Below are 19,506 nucleotides of genomic sequence, written 5' to 3'. Positions count from 1 at the left end.
GAATCATTTTGCTTTGACAGAGGTACGTCGTTTAAGACATTCAATCGATTTGAAAATATTCGCATGAAATGCAAAAGAAATAATAATTACCTACATACATAAAACCACGACTTTTTCCCGGAGGGATAGACAGAGACTACATCTTTCCACGATCTCTGCATACTTCCTTCGCTTCATCCACATTCATAACTCTTCATGCAAGCTAATAAATAATTACCTACATTACAAAATAAATTGGTAACTAAGTCAAAGAAAGATTGAAAACCTACATACCTTTCAAAGAAAGGGTTCAAAACGTCGACCTCCTTGGATGCACAAGTCAGCTCTCCGGTAAATGGAAACCCAGACATTGCGAAGCATTCCTGGCGTTACAGTATCGCATGCGGTTTGATGCGGGCAACCATTTCTTCGCTCGAAGGGGAATCCGACGCATACACTTTATTTTTAATGTATCCCCAGAAAAAAAGTCAAGTGGTGTGAGTTCTGGAGACCGCGGAGGCAATGCGATACGTCCTCCTCGTCCAATCCATTCCGGGAACCGGGCATTGAGGTGGCTGCGCTCATCACGAGCGAAGTGAGCTGGAGCGCCACCATGTTGGAATATTAGGTTGTTTTCCATCACGATATCCACGTAACTTCTCACTGGCATTACTGTTCCTCATTTAAGTAATTTTCTAGGAAATTTAGGCTGTTAGGCAAAAAATATGGTTCAACGACAACATCTCCGACTATTCCAGCATCCAGCCAACACATTTATCCGCCACTGGTACTGGAAAGATGACTCCGTAAAAACATGTGGATTGGTAGCTAGGTATGCGACCAATAATGTTCATTGTAGTCGTAATAATATTCTGAATTACTCAAAGAAATCACGAAAGAGAACACGTGTACGAAAAAGTCAAAACACAAACACAAACAATGTTGTCATCAGTGCTGCCAGACCAAAAATCCGATTGAGCGCTGTAAGATGTAAAAAAGCGCTCGATTTCTTGGAAATTGTGCTTTAAAAAAGCGCTAGATATCGCGCTAAAAGAACAATTTTTCTTGAATGAAATAAAGCAAACAAACAAAAAAACACTCTATTAGGCTTTAAAATAACTGATGCTGATAGAGCCATAGAGTTTTTTAATATGTCATGATGTAAATTAAAAAAAACACCAGATTATCCGCTAGGTGCCATAATTCTGTAAAGCGCACCAAACACATAAAAAAGCGCTAGATCTAGCGCCCAAAGCGTTAAAATGGCAGCACTGGTTGTCACGCAAATGGATAGCGAACGACTGATTGACTTCTCAAATAATTGTACATTTCCGCTTCCCGATTCTGGCATCCTAGTACAGGGGAGACACGGGCAAAGTCGACCACGGTCACGTTAACCGGCTATTTTTGTAAACAAAGGTGAAATAAAATTATTTTAGTACAAATATGTTTTGTCCCTTTGATTCAATATCTTATTAATTTTACCATAATAAACGGGTTAAAAACAGTATTATTTGATTTCAAAATTTTACCATACTTACTACCACTCTTACCAATAGGAAAAAGTGGCATGTACAAAACGTGTTTCCTAGGTTGACTAAATGTTGACAACTTTTTTATGAATGTGGCGATAAAATTAAACAAAGTAAAAGTTTACTAATCACAAACGTAAATAATCAGGTGGGATCATCATTTTACCCTCACTTACCCTAAAGCGGAAGAAAGGATACGTGTACATCACCTGTCTCGCGGCGTAGCGCCATTGGTCGGCGCTTAGTGTACTAGACAGTGAACCCATTGACTGCGCACACACACACTCTCAAATTTGAATATTGACCTTGAATTAGTCGAATTTAAGAACGAGAGACAAGTACTCTATCTAGTCTTGCCTTCTCGTTTTGGTAAATTAGGGGCCCGTTTTCATTTATTTTTAAGTAGATAAATTAAACCTCTTGCGTATCCATGAAATCCTGGTAGCTAAATGATTAATTCCTTTATTTTATTCGGAGATGTTTTTACCCATGATGCAAAAAAGAGCAGTGTTGTTGATGCAGATGACGCAGAGAGACTGCCGTCTGACGTCCGCAAGGATCAGAGACTTAAAAGAAAACATGTTTCCCTTCACGAACATTTCTTTCTTCCCGGACTTTTAACAACCTATGTAAACGTCATTTAAGTACTAGATCATTAGTAATAGTTTTATTAATTTATGACGATATTCGTTAATCGGCTTCTTAAAATATGAAAAAGAATTTCGTTCGTAATAGAAAATTTCTTAAAATATCCGGAACCATTTTAATACATTATTAATCGACCTTGCTCTTTGCTCCTTGCAAAGAAAAGTCACGCCTATTTCAGGGTTCATTTGGAAAATTTTAGTTAAAACCAACAACAATAGTTTGCTCGGATTTTGTGATTCAATAATAGTTTGATTATTTCTCTTTTTAATTATTATTTCTTTAAAAAATATTTCTTTCATATTTAAGTTTTTCATAATGTTACAAACACGTTCTCTGGTAACTACTACATTGATATTATTCAGTACGCTTAGTTCGTTGTTTTACTTTTACTTTATTACTGTAAAAACGCCAGTCCGGTATTTTAGTTGCTACAATTAATCTGCTAAAATAATTGATGAGAAACTGTTAGTCAGTTTTCTTTTTTGCCATGAGATTGAAGAGTCATATGAAACACTGATATTCAAACAGCCTTCAGTGTAAAGTTGTAATTTTAATGAGATAAAGTAAAAAATCAAGTTTCGCAGGTGGGACTCGTCAGCTAAATAGTAAAAAGTAAAGAAAAAAGCAGGAACACTTAGTTAAGAAAAACAAAAAAAAAAGATATCCGGAACCCTGGCTCTAAAATACTATTTTAAAGTACCAGGAGTACAGACGGGTGGCGTCGACATTAGGCCAGTGGGCCAATGGGTGTGATCGTTAAGATGCTATTGACCTCACAGCTGTTTACTGCTGTAGTGTTGTGCAAGTTTTAATAAAATAACATAAAATAAAATAAAATCGGCTGTAAAAAATAAAAATTTCAAAATAAAAAATTTACTTTTAGGGTTTTGCGTGGCACCAGGCTGTTTGTTACCGGTAACTCGTTTGGTGTACTCAATATGATAACCCCCTTTCCGTTACACATTGTAGATAGATTTAAATATACATACATATAGTCACGTCTTTATCCCTTACGGGATAGACTGATAGGTAACGTTCAGCTATTTGGCTTGATGATAGAATTGAGATTCAAATAGTGACAGGTTGCTAGCCCATCGCCTAAAAGAGGAATCCTATATATATAAGCCTATCCCTTAGTCGCCTTTGGAAAAAACATCCATGGGAAAGAGAAGGAGAGGGGAGAGTCCTATTCTTATTTTTTTTAATATATGCACCAGATATAGATTTAAACCTTAAAGAAAAAAAAATAAACAATTTATTTACCTGTCTGGAGAGCCACCTCTTCATGATGCGACGATTCGGGTCCAATATGAACACGTCTATGGCCCGCCCGAACGCCTTCAACTCGGTGTTTATGGGAATGGCGCGGAATCGAACTGGAAGAGGAAAACAGGTCAATTGGAAAAAGTTAGTTTGTCATCGTACCCTAGCCGGGATTCGAACCCGGGACCTCCGGTGTCACAGACAAGCGTACTACCGCTGCGCCACAGAGGCCGATATAGACGTGACTATACAGCCTTGGCCAAAAATCTTAGGCACCCCATAAATATACACAATGCATGTTTATTGATGCGTTGGTGCGTTGGTTTGTTGAAAATAATATAGAGGTGTTGGATTGGCCGACGCAGTCTCCAGACCTCAACCCAATTGAGCATCTTTGGGATATTTTAAAGCAGAGGATCAAGGAGCATAGTATTTAATCAAAAAGTGCATTAAAAATGCATTGGTTCAAGAATGGAACAGTATTTCTAGGAATGAGTGTACAAAGTTAGTACGCAGCATGCCGGCTCGAATCAGTGCTGTAATAAAATCTAAAGGTGGACCAACTAGATTTTAAGCTTTGCTTGTTTATATTAACCTAATTTTTAAGAAATAAATAAATATAGAAAATAAAAGTTGTTTAACTTCATTATTTTAATAAAAGTTGGGGGTGTCAAAGACTTTTGTCCAAGGCTGTATGTATGTACCTATATATCAATAATTCAGTGTACAGACTCACCAGTCTGCCCCTGCATATAAACAGGCTTGTCCATCTGTATGAATATGGTCATGAACCGCTTGGAGAACACCAGCTGGGTCTCGTTGTGGAACGCCCGGCCTCCAAACGGCGTGTCCATGTATAGGCCTTCCACGCGAAGCTTGTAGTCGCCGGGCACCGAGGTTGCCGGTATCTGTTACAGATTTTATTGTTTACTAGCGACCGCTTGCGACTTCGTCCGCGTGGAACCAATCCAGCGGGAACTCCGGGATAATGAGTAGCCTATATGTTATTAAGAGTGTGGAGGGAAAGGTCGGAGTGGGAAGACCTAGACGAACGTATCTTGATCAAATTAAGGACGTCCTGGTAAAGGGTCAGGTCAAAAGTACCCGAAACCGCCGAGCTTGCATGAAGAGAGTTATGAATGTGGATGAAGCGAAGGAAATATGCAGAGATCGTGGCAAGTGGAAAGAGGTGGTCTTGGCCTACCCCTCCGGGAAAGAGGCGTGATTTTATGTATATGTTATTCTGGGTCTTTAGCTACCTACATACCAAATTTAGTCGTATTAAGTCGGTTCAGTAGTTTTCGCGTGAAAGAGTAACAAACATCCATACTGACATCCTGAGATACTCACAAACTTTCGCATTTATAATATTAGTAGGATATTTTACAAACAACATATTGATATATTCTATGTTATATACTACTCCCTCCTGGCTTTAGTCCTGGTTGCATCCTTATCACTCTGGAGAGGGGCCCGAGGTATGCCTTTGACCATGAATACTAATTGAGTTAGGTTTTTACACTAAGCCACTCCCATCTGACCTCCGCAACCTTAGCAGGTAAATCTAACCCGTATTGTACTTCCAGTTGCCTGAATGTGCAGATGTTTTCCCTCACCGTAAGAGCATTGGTTAGTATTGTAACTAATGTACATAATTTTGAAAAGTCATTGGTACATGGTCAAGGCGGGATTTGAACCTGTGCCTTCCTGCGCATCGCGCATTTTAACTGGTCACCTTCCCGATTCGACCACCGACGATCTACTTTGCAGTTAAATTGTAGCGGTACTTTGTGGATCTCAGTAATCAGGGCTTTTCAACCTTTCGCCCTATATAAATAATATATAAACCTATATAAACCTTAGAAGGCAACTAAGGGAAATTTGTTAGGAGCATAACATTACACTATTAACAGGGCCATGGCGAATGCTGTTTGGGAGAAGTTTTTATAATTGCCTGAATATACTCCTGGTCATAGGTCTCCAGTTAGTTAATTTTTGAGTTTATGACAAAATGCAATACTTATCTCTTCTTATAATAATATAAGAACAATATAAATATGCACTACAAAAAAATACCCTCATGTTGAGTATCTCCGGCACTCCTTCCTTGACCCGTTGCAGAACATCAGCTATCTCCACTCCATCCCTGGAGATGGATGCCCTGATGGTCATCTGCAGACGAGCCTTGAGGATGCTGGCCGATATCTTGTAGATCTGACCTGGCCGCACCATCTTGGAGGCCACGATGAAATATGTGCTAAAATTTCAGTATATATATATTTCTTTTTTACTTAAAGAATAGATTTATTTTCAAAACTGGATACAAAGTATCACTTATTGACGTCACATTACTTAAATCTAATTATAACTACTACCGCTTCCAAAGCGCATGTGTAGAAGAAGCGGCGGAACAAACTACACTGCAGCATTTTCGTCTACGTCAATTTACAAATATAGATCTCTTAAATCTAAATCATGGACGAATGCACATTGTCTACATTAAAAAAAAAAACATGAAAGATGAAAAGTCTGGTTAGATGTAAATTAGGCGCCTTTAATTTTTCAAAATTTTGGTGATAAAAAACTTATTGTATCACTCACTATCTTCTCTCTTGCAAGCCTTAACAGGTAAGGTATATTAGGTAATAAGCCCTCATAATATGACAAATCTTAACAGGAGGCATATTAGACCATGGTCACATTTTGTGGTACCTGAGTGGTCCAGAAATGAGTTAAAAACCATAAGGTTTTTAACTCATTTCTGTCCACCCCTGACTCCTTAATCTTATGATTAATGATAAAAAAAGAATTACTGACATTTAATTCAATTAATTTCAAAATCTTTATTGCATATCATATAGTACATCAGGTGAATTACAGTCATTGCTTATAAGTAATTAGATACAAAATGAACCCTGTTGTGCATCGCAATTTCAAAATAATATGGAACATTGCCATTAACATATTTAAGAAATAAAAACAACTTACGCTTCATTGATAATAAGGTTCTCATGCTCCAAAGCTGGTGTTTTGAACGAACCACCGTAATTCGACCCTCTATCCCATGCAGGCCTCAAATTATCTGGAGCATACTCATTTCTCCCGTAAGGGTCCCGCTCCTGACTGTACCTCTGGTCATATGGGTTACGATTCTCATAAGGGTTGCGGTCTTGTTGTCTTCTGTTTAACTCATTCAAGTCATTTGTGGGAGTTTGGTCTGGATTGTAGGTGGGAGAAGCATAATCCTGTGCTGAACTTAAATGGTAGAGTGCTGTGTAACTTATCCATGTTATAAGTATGAGATTCATAGTTCAGTCTTATATTATATGATTATCTCCTGTAAAAAATAGTTAGGTTATTTATTTTACACAGGAACATTTAATATTAATGAGTGCTCATTGTTCTTTATTCTAAAAACTATATTAGGCTTTATGTTAACATGGAAATCCTTATCCAAGGTGAAATAGTTAGAAGTTCTAATAGTGGTGATAAAGACCCAAAATAGATAGTTGTTAACCACTCATTAACTGACAAAATAAAAAATATATGTACCAAATTATCCAAAGTATTCAGACAACAAATAGATCTTTTAATTAACTTTATGGTTGTTACAACTGACAGTACAATTCATATTAACAAAACAATAATAATAACTTTCAACTGTGTAATAATATTTTAACAGTATAGTATTATAATGAAATCTGTTTTGATATAAAGATAAATATTATGCAAAAAATTCAAAGAATGCGGAGAAAAATAGACCAATACTAGATTAACCCTTTTTCTAATTAGATAAAAACTTAACAACTTAACCTGAAGTTAACGCCCATGGAAACTCTTGTTTTTCTTTTTTTATTACACAAAATGTACACGAGCACTTCACACAGAAAATCTTAAATCGTACTAGGTAAATTATTGCTTCAATTTAGATGTATTTCATTGTGAAAAATAAAATTAAATGAAATAAACAAATACGTTACACCGCCTCATTACTCACTTCATTCAGTAACGCTTGTTTTGTCGTTTCGGTTGTCGCGCAAGCGCACCACGCCCGGCTGTCGTAGTGTTGTGCTAAATATATCCAGAGACAATCGGAAAAACCGATATTACCTCAACCGCGTACACACGCACCGATCCCCCAATCGGTTCTTTTTTATTTATTTATTTAAACTTCATTGCACAAAATACAGATGTACAGCACAATTGGCCGGCTTAATACTATAAGCATTATCTTCCAGCAGTTATTCATGAACGTTGATTGCTGAGGTGGAAAGGCATAATCATTTTCTCTCTCGAATTTTAAGGTTATCCAAGGTGTTAAAAAAGAGAGACGATGAGACATTATGCGTTGTCAATTTGTTTAATAAGCAAGACAGAGTTTCTGAATTTATTTGATAAAATAAAAACAATATCTTTTTGTTTTTATGTACGGATGAGGCTTGCCATCTAATTAAGGGGATACTTTCAAATTTCATCGGTCGCGATTTGTTTTCTCTCTTTTGCACGTTACATAACTAAATTCATTAGTTTTTCTAATCATTCACTTTTAAATTTTAAATACCGGAAGGAAAACCGCAGTTTTAAACAAGCGAAACAATGTAACGGAGCAGACGGCAGTCACTTTACGTAAAAACCTGGGTTAGGTAGCCACACAAGTTTGTGGTCACCTATGCATCAAGATCCTCTAAGCTCGTTGTACTTTATAAATTATTTCCCTCTGAAAAACTATTTAAAAATACTAGTTCTTTACTACATACTACTTCCAAATAAATGGCGTTAATATAGTACTTTTCTTGTTTTTGTTAAAAGAATGTACCTTTTCTGGATATTTTAAATTATAAACTCCTTTTTGGTAAGTAATCCATTCCATAAAGCTGAACGTAGCATCCCATTCTTTTCAAGATTGTCATCTCTCTCTCACTTATCGTAAGTGATAAACACATGTTTATATGTACCTACCTATCTATTGGTTCATTTATTATTTCACGAAGTCAAGAAATGCACAAATTTTTCTTTGTCAAACGCTACATATAATTCCTGTTCCCCTACTGTCGCGCAGTTTCCTTTTGTAGTAATTTTAGAGTATATTATGTTACTTACCTACTCATATGTCTTCTTCCACAACGGATACAGAATAAGCACGAGATGAATAGGCACTGCCATGAAGGCTATTGAACCTTTATTTTCCTCAAAATTTCTTGGTGCCATACTTACAACACCTATTATACAAAACCCGTATTCTGTGCCTCGTATCACTTACATGCTGCGTTTAGCTTTAATGCCAAAAGCTGAATATGCAAGTCAAATTTGTAACAAACAGATTAAAAACTACCCATTTCCATCAATGGATTCGAATCATAGTCGTTTGTCATATTTTGTTTTTTGTACACAACACGAATGTCCAGAAAATAGTGTTGCTGGACTTTATGTAGTTATGACATGTGTATGGTTTTTATGGTTATTGCTGGTGCTTATATACTTGCCTATAGGAGATCGTTCCAGGAACAAAGATCGTTGGTCTTTTTTTGGTTGGTCTACAGGCCATGCCACACAGGCGGATTGCAAGCGTCGAGGGAGCGCAGCGATAGGCTATTTGACAAAGTTCTAAAAACTATCTTAGGGTATTTATTTGTTTATAAGGAGCCCTACAAAAATACTTTTCTGCCTTTATTACAGCTATTTTATTAAAAAATCGAAAAAGAAAATGAAATATTCAAATATGCCGCCAAAACGCGACTTTTAGCAATATGGCGGCCATGGCATGCAGTGACGTAAATTTCGTGTAAATATCATACAAAGCTTGTTGGTGTTTCGAAAAGTTTTGATTTTCTCTTGTTTTATTTAACTTGTGCCACGTCATATGTGTGAAAATTATTAAAATGAGTTCCTATAAATGTTATGCAGTGCCTCAATGCACTAATACAACAATAAAATCTCCTACGAAACTGTTTTTTTCTATGCTGATGGATTTGAATATTCGCAAGAAGTGGTTTCAGATCATGATCTAAGATCAGTGGTTACCAAGATATACTTACATTGATGTTTTCACATTCCTCAGTTCGGCAGCATAGAAATCTGGATTGTCTTTGAAGAAGACAATCCAGATTTCTTCTTCCAACCATTAAGTATTGCGTCCACTTTTTGTAGGTTTAGACTGTCAGCTTTCGCGGAATTGGTTTCCATTATTAAATACCTATGTTATCTGAGTAATCCTTAGCGATCAAACACTTATAAAATCTTGAAAAATAATAGCGAACACTAAGGAACGGTACGATCCACAATCTGTTTATGGATAATTGACGTCATAATAGAAATAGCCAATCACGTTCGTTTTTAGTCACGTGACAGCTGCATATAAAAACCTAATTTTCTGAGACGGATTTTGTTTAAATAATGCAATATTTTTATCTTGCGTTATTACAAATCGCTCCAAAAAAATAATATTAAGACTGATGACATAAAAGAAATGTATATTTTTAATACAGTCAAATAGCCTATTTTACCGCGGAGAAGCGTGGACGCCATTTTGTACACTCGCATACAGAGTGCATCGTACACACAGATCTAATGCCGCTAAATCACCATGTTCGCTACGTGGCTACTCGACTTTGAATCTGTCACTGTGGCAGATCACTAAAGGTTAACGGTAGATAGGGGCAAACTAGCGCCACCATTTTTTTAAAATATTAGTCCTATTGAACCCATGACAAGGGTAGGTTTAATTGTTGCAGTAATGCACAGTAGGTTTTGGAACCTTAAAAACGGCCCCATTAGTATACATTTTGTTAAAATATATTTTAAGCGTGGTGTAGTGTAATGTGTTACTTGAGCTATACAGGTGTAAAGGATAGGTTTTGCCCTCTTGTTCTGTCAAATTTATAAGTTGTGATAAGCCTTGATATTTAACTGTCGGATATAAGGATGTTAGTTGTGTGTCTATTGTCTATATAATTCAGGGCAAATGGAAACTGAAAATCATAAGGCAAGATTTTTATTATCTCCCACTGTAAGCCGAGTAACATTGACGTGTATCAAACACAGGCACAAAGACAGGGATAACAAAATAAAAAATATTGTGATTGATGAAATTCTAATTAACCACTGAATTCTCCACAAGTTACCAGGATCTCATAAACAAAGGAATCAATAAAATTAAATCACCCTCAGTTTCATAATGAAGTCCGACCGCGAGAACGAAAAGACGAACAAGAGAGTCCGGGGGTCCTCCACTCTTCCATTGAAAACTCATAGTACGCCAGCATCCAATTTATCTTTTGACAAAAAAATCTGTACAAAATATATTAAATATATACTCTGTAATGCTAAAAACTGTAACGCTACCTCATCAATAGTTCAATCACGATTATTAAATGATTTAAAACACAATAACTTCACCGTGCAGAACAAACTTTAACGTGCGCGCGCGCAGTACGCGCGAGACTATGTACACGCCGTGTCTCCGTCGCTTCCGGTATTAAATTCCTTTGAACAAATTTCATACGTCGTATGGTCTTACGATCTAGATTCGCATATCGCGTCCTTTGCTTATCGTCCGTGTGTGGCTTCGTAATATACATGTTTTTTATAGTAATATAGTGTTGGGAGCGTGTGTTAATTCCGCTCGGACTCGTCGCAGTCGCGCGAGATGTGCCCGGGCTTGCCGCAGACGTAGCAGGTCTTGGTGCCGTCGGGGCAGTTGCGCGAGATGTGTCCAGACTTGTTGCAGTTGTAGCAGGTCTGGTTGGAGGTGTCCCGCCCGCCCTCGGGGCAGTTCCGCGCGATGTGCCCCGTCTTGTTGCAGTTGTAGCACGACGGCTCGTCGGGACTCTGCGCGCACTCGCGCGCTATGTGCCCCGTTCCGTTACATCTGCAGACACAATGTTGAAATATTAGCACAGAATATAATGTTTTTTTAATTGAATGTTTTGCACATGATATTTATTCTTAAGCAAATATACAAGGAGTGTGTGAATGGGAAGGACTCCTGGCATCTAATGTACCAGTACCAGCCTACCCACTAAAACCCCTCGGTGCGGCCGTTTTGAGGGCATCATGGGATCGCAAGTAATTCTACCACGACGCCGCCCCTCGGGAAAATTAAATCAAGCTCAAAATAGCAACAATGTACAGTTACATACATATACAAATAAATATTACCCACATACATATGTGCATTAAAGAATATCGCACAGAAACTTTTATTAATTATGAATTTATTTGCAAAAACCAGCTGTTATTCATTGATTATACATAACTGTATTCGGCAATAGGAGTTTAATGCCTACTATCTGCGTCGGCGTCCGCCAAAAGAAGTTCAAGGCTACTACGCGATCACTAGTCGCCGAAATAAGTGTATCATATCAATTGTGACCGAAATAAACCGCGGTGATGTATCACTTTGATATGTTGAGGCGACAAGGAGCATGGTACTATTATCAAATCGAGCATACGAGAGTTGTACGCTTGCGTACCTAGGTTTCTAGCATTGCAATGTATGAAAGGACTATGCGTCTGTCATTTGAAATGCTTGAATTCTCTACAAGCGAAAATTTTTCCACTCCGAACAGAACATTTTGAAGTTTATCGATTGCGTGATATCGGGTCCCAGAAGGATACTAAAGTAACAATCACTAGGTCACCTACCTGTAGCAACGGTCGGCTTCTTCCTTGCAATCCCTAGCGAAGTGGCCGGTGCGGTTGCATTTGAAGCACTTCTCCCGCTGACGGCTGAAGCCCGAGTCGCGGCCGCCGACGCCGCCCTGCGTACACTCGCGGGCGAAGTGCCCCGTCCGGTTGCACTTGTAACAGACACTTGAACTCATCGCTGTAACAAAATTGTAACGTCTTTATAAGGGCGTTCGGAAAAGAGCATTTACTAGCCAATTCTTCTATCACCTGGCGATCCCTTCATCTCAAGAGGAACCCGGGGTACGCCTTAAAATTTAATCCTGGACTTGTACTAGCCAATTGTATGGAGTACACAGCTTAAATATCTGCTCTTGACCTGAATTTTCGGCTGCAGATTATCTAATTTAGGTTTGTATGAATAAAGGTCTTGTTTCTGAGCAGTCGACTGTACGTAAATAAGTATGCTAAACTAAACCTTACTTAATACATACATACATACATATGATCACGTCTATATCCCTTGCGGGGTAGACAGAGCCAACAGTCTTGAAAAGACTGAATGGCCACGTTCAGCTATTTGGCTTAATGATAGAACCGAGATTCAAATAGTGACAGGTTGCTAGCCCATCGCCTAAAAGAGGAATCCTAAGTTTATAAGCCTATCCCTTAGTCGCCTTTTACGACATCCATGGGAAAGAGATGGAGTGGTCCTATTCTTTTTTGTAATAGTGCCGGGAACCACACGGCACCTTACTTAATTTGTCTCGCAATAATCAATTAACTACTTTCCCTACGTTTATTTATCTCTGACATTTACCAACTGATTGTGGCAGCCTCAAAAGCGTTCCAATTCAAACCTTACCAGTTTTGCCCATTCCTTGAACTTAATACATACATACATACATATGATCACGTCTATATCCCTTGCGGGGTAGACAGAGCCAACAGTCTTGAAAAGACTGAATGGCCACGTTCAGCTATTTGGCTTAATGATAGAACCGAGATTCAAATAGTGACAGGTTGCTAGCCCATCGCCTAAAAGAGGAATCCTAAGTTTATAAGCCTATCCCTTAGTCGCCTTTTACGACATCCATGGGAAAGAGATGGAGTGGTCCTATTCTTTTTTGTAATAGTGCCGGGAACCACACGGCACCTTACTTAATTTGTCTCGCAATAATCAATTAACTACTTTCCCTACGTTTATTTATCTCTGACATTTACCAACTGATTGTGGCAGCCTCAAAAGCGTTCCAATTCAAACCTTACCAGTTTTGCCCATTCCTTGAATAAATTAAAACATATTGTTACATTACAATGCCATCAGTTGACTCGCCTTGTTTATAGGCAGGTGTAGGATAAAACGCTCTTTATTATACAGTTTCTTGGAATTTAATTAATGCAACTAGGTATATGTGTGTATACAGTCTCGCGTTCATGTATGTTAAATTGACGATTGTTGTGTAACATTGCAATGTATGCTGTTATTGATATAAGGGAACGAAACCGTCCTACGTACATACATATGTAACACATTTTGTTGAATATTAATTTTTTTAAGTTATGTTTACTTGTATTTTATGCTCCAATAAAATTATTTCTTTCTTAATAGCTCTAGCGACAAGGATAATACATATAAATCATAACATGATTAATGCAGTTCGTTTAAATGCGAAATTTTAGATAGATAAAATCGTTATTCACTATCACAAAACATTTGTTGGTTACATAGGTACATAATAAACAGTAATAACAAAGGTAGATGTGCAATGTGTATGAATGAATGTACCACGAAAAATGATGGACAGTGAAAACCCGACATTATCCGATCCGATTTTAATAATTATCCGTCAACAAACAAGACCCACTTTTCTGGATATATGCTATTGCAGCATAATTTTTATATGCCGAACGGGTATTGATTACATAAATTATATATCAACTCTAGAGGCGCCGCGGCTTCTATTACATAATAAAGTTCTCTGTGAACTATTTATTTAACATGCTATTTTGTATACATATATATTTTTTAAAGACAGGATTGATTTCTTTTAATTACAGTGATGAAAACATTTAAAATATAATTAATTTAATGCAGTTCAGCAAGTGAATGCCAAGCGTTCGTCTCAGACACAGTGACCCATCTGCTATTTCATTATAAGCTTTTTGTTAAACATGATTTACCTATATGTATATTATTTTAACAACCAATGCATGTATGATGACTTGTTTTGGCAAATAAATTATCTTTATCTCTATATAGCTGTCGCCAGACATGTTCTTTTGCCAGCGCTGTACCTTGTTTTGTGGTGCATCTGTACTTACAGCTAAATGTTAACTGACTGATGTCTGTACTTGAAATACTTATATTGACAAAAAATCGATGGCCTAGAATATAATATTAATAATTTCTGATTGTCCTGTATGTTTGTAGTCGCATCGCACGAATCTTTTGCACTGATTTGAACGCGGTTTCCTCAAGATGCGTTAGGCTTGGTATTTCAATTCAACAAAAATTCGTCCGCTGTCAGTAAACTTTTACGGCGAAAAATGTCGCGTGCAACAGCTAGTCCATAATATTTAAAAGCATTCTGTAGGTGTGTACGTGTAAGTAGAGATATCTACGCGATGTTATCATAAGTGGCCTGCGTACGTGTGCTTTATTTGCTAAGGAATGAGTCTTAAGATGCAAATCAATTAAAATGTTGATGCGTTCTAAAGGTGAACGCAGTCTTATACAGCGTGCCGACGACTAGCGACTAGTAGTCGGCGGTAGCACGCTGCACTGCGCCGCTTTATTACACACGTTCAATCCAGTCTGCCCGAGTCGGTCAGATCTAGGTCGCACGAAGTCGGCGGCACACTGCACGAGCCCTTATCCGCGCCGCAACTGCAGTGCAGTAATCGCTTTCGTTCAGGTACAGGCAACCGGATATAAAGTTAACACGCATGGAAATCGCGATAATAGAGACGAGTTTACAGCAAGCTGATATACTGTTGACTGTACTGCTGCGAAAGCGGCGCGTGAGCGTTGCTTGCATACAACATCATATAAAATAATTAACCGATTCGTTGCGATGTTTAATTTCACTAACTTTTGACTGTGGCGTCGAACAAAAATAACGTGACACTGATCAGTGCCCAACGCCATACGATTAGATGACACGAATCCGTGTCTTCAGCCATACGGATAAGTATAAATGTATTTGACCATTTTTGACGTGTTTTAAAGCTTGAATACTCTTAGTTTGGATTCGAAAATAACGTGAACGGTCAGGCAAAGAGATATAAGTGATTAGAAGTGTCAAAATAAGTGTATTTCTGGGAAATAGAGAGTAAGTGACTTTTTGATTGCAGTTGTACTAAACCTTTTTAACTTTTTTTGCATTTCCTAATGATTTGATTGATTATGAAGTATTAAATTAGATCTATAACCATTGTTTGGTTTTCCTCATAACAAATTTCAACTGTTTAAATTAAGTATTAACGACTAAAACGATAAATAACTAAACCATCAGTATAAAATATCACTTTGCTAAATATCGTCTTTATATTATGGTTATTTACTGTTCAAGAGTTGCGGCGTAAAAGAAAGTACATTCCCGACACAGAGATTGAAACACAAAGCGACGATGACGAAGTTATAGAACAGAATTCACAAGACTGGGAGGAACACTCACAAAACTCACCGTCAGCGGCAATAGTGTTTTGGATGCCATAGCCAATCGTGGGAACTGTCCAGTTATTTGAAAATTAATCCACAGACAACAGTCTGTGACAACATTCTTTTGTTTTTAAATTGAATTTACATAGTAAGTATATAGAATATATGTTAGTACATAGAATATAAGCTCTTGTAACTAACGCTTTGGATCATGTTGTCTGCTTAATAAATGTTTTTATTTATTGTTTAATACATTTATAATTATTCATATTATGATGGTTAAATAAAAAATAACGCAACTTTTAAAAAGGTTGGTTACCCCTATTTAATATATTTTTTTACAATATCCAGAAACGAATACTACGAGCTTAATATACGTGCAAAATGATGATAGTTTGGTTCTGGGTAAAATTTTTTTTAAGCTAATTTGAAAGAGTTAGCGTCGATTTCAAAATGGCACACATCCGTGTCTAACGCCACACGTAAAAAAAAGTGATGGCACGGATACGTGTCATCCGCAACGAATCGGTTAACTACCCTACTTTAGGAATTTCGACATAAAAAGTTACATGTTATAAACTACCCTTGTACTAAATTTCATCAAAACTTTTAGATTATGCGTGAAAGAGTAACAAACAAACATCCCTACATAACTTTAGCATTTAAAATATTAGTAGGACAGGAATTGAATGTGGTTTAAATTTACTTTTAACAAAAATACAAGCCGTGGCAAGCTATGGTGTGGCCTATCAGTGACTCTGTCTACCCCGCAAGGAATATAAACGTGACTATATGCATTTATGTAAAATTATTTACCTTTTACATGAAGTTTATAAAGCCAAACCATATACGAAGTATACCTACCTGCCTATACTTAGGCACCAATACAATGAGGTTTTTAGAAAAAAAAATATTTATTTCCAAATTTTACTCGAGTATATAATATAACAATAATGTATAAAAATTCCCTATGTAAATAAATGATAAATGTCAGTGAATTAGTACCAAATCTAGTTGGTTCATTCACTTGTGAATGTATGGGAATTTCATTAATTTTTGTAGGTACCTACCTAGTTGCAGGTACCTACTTACAAAAATTAATTTATTTCTCGTGTTTAATTTACACAAATATAACTTTAACTTTTTTTCCCAACTGTTGGAAAAATACAATTGTTTGACATCTAGGGATAAACAAAAAAAAAATATTTTTTTTTGTAAAAAAAAAATTTACTACTACTGGTCCAATTTAAATGAAATTTCGACAGGGATAAATGACTAAGGCAATGTTTATATCTGAAAAATTCCTACAGGAGTGAAGTTAAACAAGACTTTTTAAAATGCTATAAAGTGGATAGGCAGTAGCACACAAGGCTTATCACTCACGATGGACAACTGGACTTTGAGATAGCAGAAGATGTAAATATTTAATCAATTATTATGGATTTTATTATGTACTTATTTCAAACAATGTGATTAAGTAGTAATTTAACTTGTTGATTATAGGCAATGTGTGAGTGGACAATTTTAGTTTTGTGAAATTCATTTTTTCTTTTAAATAAATTTTATACTGTGCCGCATACTTTGTCACTTTAGAATACGACCACTCCATATCCTTATCCCACGGATGTCTTAAAAGGCGACTAAGGGAATAGGTACACAATCATCTAGTGCAAGCTTCCATATAAAAAAATATTGAGGAATAAACTTGGGATTCTCCTTTCAGGAAATCATTGGGTAATACAGCTGATGTTGCCATTCTGCTTTTTGATAATGTCGCCTCTGTCTACCTCGTAAAGTATGAAGAGATGACTAAATGTATGTACTACAAAACAGTAAGATTATTTTATTGATGCAATGAGAAACCTAGCAATTATGTATTGGCACGATAATTAATGATTAGTTTACACAATTTTGCAGAAGGAAGAATGTTGGTCAAGTGAATGTTAAGAAGTGGTTATAATATTAGTCACTTCTGTTTTTTATGATGCTCTGTGTTCTTTCGACATGACATGACTGACTATGACAATGTGCTTGAAGCAAAACAAATAAATGTGATCATGTCTTAGTATGGACAGTAAGTAATTTTGTACCTATCCAAACTGATTACAAATCAATTAAATCAGACCCCTAATGGTTTTAGTTCATTATTACCAATCAACTTGCGAAAATACACTTTGTATGTTAGTAACAAGGCATGTTTCTGGCTTCTCTGGTTTTATATCACTTCAGGTAACCAAAGATAAAGGTAGATAGATACAAGAAAATAACAGAATAGTTCTCTCAAAAGTAGTAAAGTTCTATTGGTGCAAGGAACCACATGGCAAATAGAATAAGACCACTCCATCTCTTTTCCATGGATGTCGTCAAAGAAAACTAAGGGATAGGCTTATAGACTTGGGGTTCTTTTTTTAGGCGATGGGCTAGCAACCTGTCAAATTTGAATACCCAATTCTATCATTATGCCAAACCGCTGAATGTTGCCTATCAGTCTTTCCAAGACCATTGACTCTGTCTATCCCGCAAGGGATATAGACATAATTATATGTATGTACATAGAAAAAGTAGATGAGACATATGAGTTGCCAAGCTTCATACATAGATCTCACATTTCTCTGGCATTGATGAAAAATATAATTTGAAGGTAAATGGCTACAGAGGATTTTGGATCAGCATGTATTGCAACATGGAAGGTATGATATTAAGTCTGATATCTCTAACACTATAATGTGTCACAGTAATTATAGTAAACCAAATGTGCAGTTTTAATAGGTTATTTAGTTTTGCTACCTTTGTGCTACTATTAAAGCAATGAGTATAGTGTTGTGACATAACAAGAAATGAATGTTGAAATTCTTTACAATGGAAAGCAATATTTTCACAGTGGCATGGCAATATAAACCTTATGATTTTTTAGATAATCAAAAGTGCAGAAGATGAGTCTTATAATTTGTTTATGAATAATATTTTTTTGAAAGTTCATCTTCATAGTCTGTTAGGTTGGAACATGTAATTTGCGGAATATTATTATTGAATGTATATTTGTATATTACTAAAATGCGTACAACCAATTCAACATAAAACTTTCCCACAAACATGTCATAGTACTTACAGAAATGCGTCATTGTCTCCATGCAACAAGAAAAAAAAGAGAAACTAGAAGAAGACGCACGCAACCCTTCGCATTGTTTCAATTCCTACTACTAAAGCTACTTGTAGTACTATTTTATGGATAATTAGCAACTTAATGGTTATCATTACATGGGAAAAACAAAATATTTTTTCATTGAATTACCTCAATAAGCTTGTCACTACTAAGAGACTTTTTGTCAAATCTACCACGTTCAGTGTACAACCTAAATATGTCGAATAAAGGTAGAAAATATTGATATACAGGTAATCACACTAAACCAGAATACGATTATGTGAAATATGTTGATAAAAATACAAAAACACCATTGAAGACACACGTACGCGTTGTACCAAGCAAACCACGTGTAGAGATACCGGTAGCCCGCGTTTTCACAATGAATGACACAGTTTCCACTTACCGATTTGTTGTGAAACTTCTTGAGCACTTAAGTCACTAATATTGAGATCGATCAACGACCAAAATTGTGTTGAGATTAACAAATTAACTACAAATTACGACGCTTCGTTTACAAGGAAGCCAGCCACCATCACTACGATTTCGTAAAAGACATTTTGTGCATAGACAACATGGTTTAAAAAGTTTTTAAACGTGACTCAGATGTCGTGGCCGGGATTTTACAAATTTTCTTTATTAACATTTTTTGA

At 36.5% G+C, this 19,506-nt stretch overlaps 2 protein-coding genes across 4 annotated transcripts in view; both read right to left on the bottom strand.

Moving 5' to 3' along the window:
• The window catches only part of LOC106140680 (CD109 antigen), a 44,438-nt gene extending 36,993 nt beyond the window's left edge, over positions 1-7,445 (bottom strand). For both annotated transcript variants that reach the window (XM_060949715.1, XM_060949714.1), the window contains exons 1-5: positions 7,236-7,445; positions 6,411-6,759; positions 5,499-5,679; positions 4,159-4,330; positions 3,423-3,535 (exon numbers count right to left, since the gene is read on the bottom strand). In XM_060949715.1, coding sequence (XP_060805698.1) covers positions 3,423-3,535; positions 4,159-4,330; positions 5,499-5,679; positions 6,411-6,730 — 786 coding nt within the window. In that variant the 5' untranslated portion in view covers positions 6,731-6,759; positions 7,236-7,445. The remainder of the gene's footprint in view (positions 1-3,422; positions 3,536-4,158; positions 4,331-5,498; positions 5,680-6,410; positions 6,760-7,235) is intronic.
• Positions 7,446-10,397: 2,952 nt separating this feature from the next.
• On the bottom strand, positions 10,398-19,435 carry LOC106136176 (CCHC-type zinc finger nucleic acid binding protein). Of its 2 annotated transcripts, none has more exons than XM_060949712.1 (3): positions 19,260-19,435; positions 12,066-12,246; positions 10,398-11,289 (listed from the first exon to the last, which is right to left on the bottom strand). In XM_060949712.1, exons 2-3 carry the CDS (start codon positions 12,242-12,244, stop codon positions 11,034-11,036), a joined length of 435 nt encoding a protein of 144 aa, XP_060805695.1. In that variant the 5' UTR covers positions 12,245-12,246; positions 19,260-19,435; the 3' UTR covers positions 10,398-11,033. The 2 variants fall into 2 exon arrangements, with proteins under 2 accessions (XP_060805695.1, XP_060805696.1); XM_060949713.1 differs by lacking the exon at positions 19,260-19,435 and adding an exon at positions 19,004-19,143.
• Positions 19,436-19,506: the final 71 nt, after the last annotated feature.

This window comes from Amyelois transitella, chromosome 19 (genome assembly GCF_032362555.1).
Source record: "Amyelois transitella isolate CPQ chromosome 19, ilAmyTran1.1, whole genome shotgun sequence".
Taxonomy (NCBI): Eukaryota; Metazoa; Arthropoda; class Insecta; order Lepidoptera; family Pyralidae; genus Amyelois; species Amyelois transitella.
Note: the sequence above shows the minus strand (reverse complement) of the source record. Positions and strands in the feature narration are given on the sequence as shown.